The sequence below is a fragment of the Triticum dicoccoides genome, chromosome 5A (assembly GCF_002162155.2).
Source record: "Triticum dicoccoides isolate Atlit2015 ecotype Zavitan chromosome 5A, WEW_v2.0, whole genome shotgun sequence".
Lineage (NCBI taxonomy): Eukaryota > Viridiplantae > Streptophyta > Magnoliopsida > Poales > Poaceae > Triticum > Triticum dicoccoides.
The window spans coordinates 281,358,673-281,363,082 of NC_041388.1; the positions used below are offsets into that span (position 1 = coordinate 281,358,673).

Here is a 4,410-nt window from a genome sequence, read left to right on the forward strand (position 1 = left end):
GATATATCTGTTTGAGCTACAAGTAATATGCATTGGAGGGAGTAAAATGATTTTCATGGCATATAACTTATTTTGTTAATCAAATTCAAGATCAAAGTTTAGCACAAAATACAAAGAGAACTAATAAACCGGACGAAGGTAGTAATTCATAAGCAGGCGAACACATAGCCGCACACTGCATCCAATCATCTGCGCTTGACTTCCCATGAATTTAAAAGGTATATAAACGTGGTAGAGGGGAAAATGGTGCCAGAACTCCAAACATCCCTCTCTTGGAAGATAAGCATGTGACTCCGTCTGTTCACAATAATTTTTATGATGGTTCAAGCAAACCGATACCTCTAAAAACCTACTGCTGGCACAAAATGATGCACTAGTTGTCACTAACTTACAAATTTCTCGACAATCATATCCCTTTTTTTCAATTAAAGTTGACTCGTGGGTCACACACATAGAAGGAACTGAACTTCTTCGGTTCAGGTATACTTCTTTCGAACTTGAGTACAATCATATACCTTGTGGTATACAATTTATATTTATATTGCCCAGGATAACCACAGTTCATAGCAAACCAAAAAAACTCTCAACCACCGACTAGCAACTACACACACGCATGCACACAAGTGATACGACCATACAAATATTTGCACCAGCCAACACAATACTAGCTACCTCATCATCATCTTCGTCTCATCAGAACCTAAGAACCTGCTTTGGTTGGCTTCCGTGTTTTCCAAGGGCCTTATCAAGAGCCAGGTTGAACTCGCTGAAGGGAGTCAACTCCATCCTGTAGCCAAAAATGTTTCAAAGCATTCATTCATTTCTCGATAGGAAGTGTATGGGCATTTAAGACCCAGCGTTAGTTGAAGATACATACTCATATTTAAGTTTGCCTTCATGCACAAGGCCCAACAGGTAGTCTATCATTGTTCTGCATTCCTCTGACTTGTCCGAATTCATCCACTTCTGTAGCCAGAACCCTCTGAGGGAAAGATCCTGTCACGGCATCGGATCTTGTAAAAGAATTGACAGGAGAAACAACTCGACACATAGCAGCATGAAACGATGTCATTTCTTCAAACTTTGATGTACGATTGTTATATAATAATCCAGCACTTTATGAGGTGCAGACTAATAACTAATTCTAACGCGCAAACTAATTCTCAAAAAAAAACATACAAATGTTTAGAGCCGCCAAACATATTATATGTACAGTCAAAAGTAGGATAGGATGGGCTGACCTTAAATATGAAAGACGAAGTAGAAACAATCACAGGTTTCTTGGACATTCCGCCATATGTCACCATGGTGCCTCCTTGCCTAAAGAGAAGGGTTATAGCTAGTTATGCAAAATGACAAATTTTAAATTGGATGTTCATCAAGTTTAACAGCGTCACCTTAATAACTTCAGTATCAAAGATGCAGCATTTCCTCCAACGCAGTTAAATCCTAATGCAGGTTCTGGTAAAGCACCCTAAAATGACAGAAACCAAAATTGCACCAGCATAAGGAAATGGTCGAAGTCCCCCTATAGATAAACAAACTGGAAACTGCATGGTTGCACCTCAGCATAAATAATAACTTCCACTCAAACTCACGATTTGAGTTCTATAGGGCTTATTACACTTTACTATGACTAATAATTTGTTTTAACAGCAACTGGTTGTTTAACCTTCCTAGGTCAGGAAAACACTTTGGTTTGAAACAAAAGAATTTTACCATACCAAACAAATATTAACAAAATACATTTCATGGATGATGAAGTGGGAAATGCAGGCTGCAGAATAGTACCAGCAAGCTCTTGACATTCTTTACATCTAGCTGACTTTCGGTGAAGACCTCATCTGCACCAAGCTGTTTAAGTTTCTCTTTTGCTTCTTCTGACCCAGGCCTACAAAAATTCAGTTACATATGAATGAAGCAAGTAATATGGATATAAGAAATATAAAACAACTTGAAAGTAGAGCACCATATTAAGCAAACTATCATGATCATGCAGCGAACGCTGACAGCAGCTGTATTTAACTATCTTTTTTGTTCCCAAGTTGGTTTACCTGTCCCTTATGATGTTGATGGTGCGAATTCCTTGCACTTTGGCGAGCTGAATAACACACTGACCAACGATGCTGGTCGAGCCGTTCTGGACAATAGCATCACCTGATATAGCAAATAATGGATGCCATGGCATGAGAGGGCATGCTAAGGGAAGCAAGCAAGGTGGCAAAAATGGATGACAAGGGTCAAGGGTGAAACATGCTCACCAGGTTTGAGTTTCACAAAGTCCTGCAGCATCCTGAGCGCTGTCAAGGGGTTCACCGTGACAGTGGCAGCGTATTCCACCGGAACATCGTCACGAACCTTGTGCCACACATCTTCAGGCTTCACAATGTAGGTCTGCCATGTTCCTGCAACCGCAACCAACGAATCCCATCCAATTCAGGGAGGGAGCGAGCCCGAGGAAAAGCAAAGTGTGGCAGGACAGGGGAGAAGGAGACCAAAGGAGGGCGGGGAAGGGATGACCCAGTCGCCGGGGGAGAGGGGGCGGGTGACGGCGGGGCCAACGGCGTGGACCTGGCCGACGCCCTCGTACCCAGCGACGGCGGCGGGGAGGGGAGGCCTGACGGGGTAGACGCCCTGGACGCGGTTGATGTCGGAGGGGTTGATGGGTGCGGCTAGCATCTTCACGCAGACGCCGCGCTCCCCGAGCTCCACCGGCGGCACATCTTCCACCCTTGGCAAGATTGTGGCGATAAATTGGAGGATTGATGCTACTGCTCGGCGTATGGTGATCTAGCCAGTGCGGAAGAGAGATCGATACCTGAGGACTTGGTCGGGAGGGCCGTGTTGGTCGTAGAGGACGGCCTTGGAGGGCGGTGAGAAGAGTGACGCGGCGGTGGAGAGAGGGAGGCGGGGACGAAAGCGGAGGCGCGTCGCCGTCGACGGCAGCAGGCGGAGCGCCGACGCCATTGTTACTGGGGTGATGCTCTGGGTATCTCTCCAGGTCTGTAAGCCTCGTACAATGGGGTGCTTAGAGAGATGCTTAAAAAAATAAATCGGATTTTTTTGAAACACCGATGTCTATTTTTACATGAGAGACGATTAGTTAAACGTCTATCCTGTATAAATAAGCATTGGTACTTAAAGAAAGCCTGGTTTATTTCTTTAAGCACCTTCCCTAAGCATCTTCCATTGTACAAGGCCTTAGTTAAGCGTCTATTCTGTACAAATAAGCACTGGTGCTTAAAGAAAGCCTGATTTATTTCTTTAAACACTTTTCCTAAGCATCTTCGCTTGTACAAGGCCTAATGCAGTACTAGGACAGAAGAATCATCTCAACCATGCTCTGCCCGGCCCGGCCCGGCCGAGCCCAACCCAAGTCAGCCCAGTAATACAGGTAATACACTTGCTGTTTTTTTTCAGGGAACAATACACTTGCTGATCTTAATTTGCAAAATATGCATATTTTGTGTCTTCTAGAGAGGCAGGTTTTTCTTGCTAACTTTCAGCTGAAACTCCCTCCTTTAGTCGTTTTTAGCTGGTTACACTTATCTTCGGAGGTTGATCTGACGTGAAGAGACGGAGAAACCTCATATTTGCGTTTACAAATGCAATTTAGTTTTACTTTAAAATAGAAAACAAAATACTATCTCGCTTCCTATATAACTCTATGTATTAGAATATGAAATTTCCTTTTTCTTTTTGCTTAAACACTTTTCTTGATTACCATTATCAGCTTCTAGAACTTTTCTTTAAGACAAATCCACTTTTGTCCAAAGATGGAACATTTCTTGATAATGTAATCTGATATTTTGTTCCCGAAACTCAGTTCTTTTTGGGTTATCTTATGCATTATCTTTGATACGAAGGAGACAATTCTTGCATCAAAGAGAACTCTTTTTTTTCACCCGCAAAAAGAAAAGAGAACACTTTTTTCAAAAAGAAATGCATTAATTTACACATGTACACAACTCCTTCCCCACCCCTTGGCGGTTAGGGCAAACTATCCCCTCTAGGCTTTTCCAACGAGTCCGTGGATTCACCTCTCCTTTGCCTACCGCCCCGGAGGCCGGTGGTGTGGAGGAGAATCCTAGTGCCTCTGCTCTGGTTAGTAGTTTATGTTAGGGTTTTTCAGTCCTCAAAGGTGCGGCGCCCGGGCGGATGGCGTCACTTCTTCTTCGAGTTTGTCTTCCAGGCTCCGATCCTCCTTGAGTTCGTCGTCGGACGTAGTTGATGGAGCTCCGACGTAGATTCCTGTCATCTCCTTGGGGCGGTGAGGTTAGGGTTTCTCGTCATGTGGCGAGATTTGGTGTCATGTGCTTAAGATCTTTTCAAGGGTTCGACTGCAATAACTGGGACTCCAGGGGCACGTGCACAAAGATTTTCTGGTTGTCATTACAAGGTCAAGCCGGC

General features: G+C 43.9%; 1 protein-coding gene across 1 annotated transcript; it reads right to left on the minus strand.

Moving 5' to 3' along the window:
- Positions 1-415: 415 nt before the first annotated feature.
- On the minus strand, positions 416-3,014 carry LOC119301042 (enoyl-[acyl-carrier-protein] reductase, mitochondrial-like). Its single transcript, XM_037577944.1, has 9 exons — positions 2,819-3,014; positions 2,496-2,731; positions 2,262-2,405; positions 2,055-2,157; positions 1,792-1,891; positions 1,398-1,474; positions 1,242-1,320; positions 878-996; positions 416-787 (listed from the first exon to the last, which is right to left on the minus strand). Exons 1-9 carry the CDS (start codon positions 2,965-2,967, stop codon positions 694-696), a joined length of 1,101 nt encoding a protein of 366 aa, XP_037433841.1. The 5' UTR covers positions 2,968-3,014; the 3' UTR covers positions 416-693.
- Between the last annotated feature and the right edge of the window lie 1,396 nt (positions 3,015-4,410).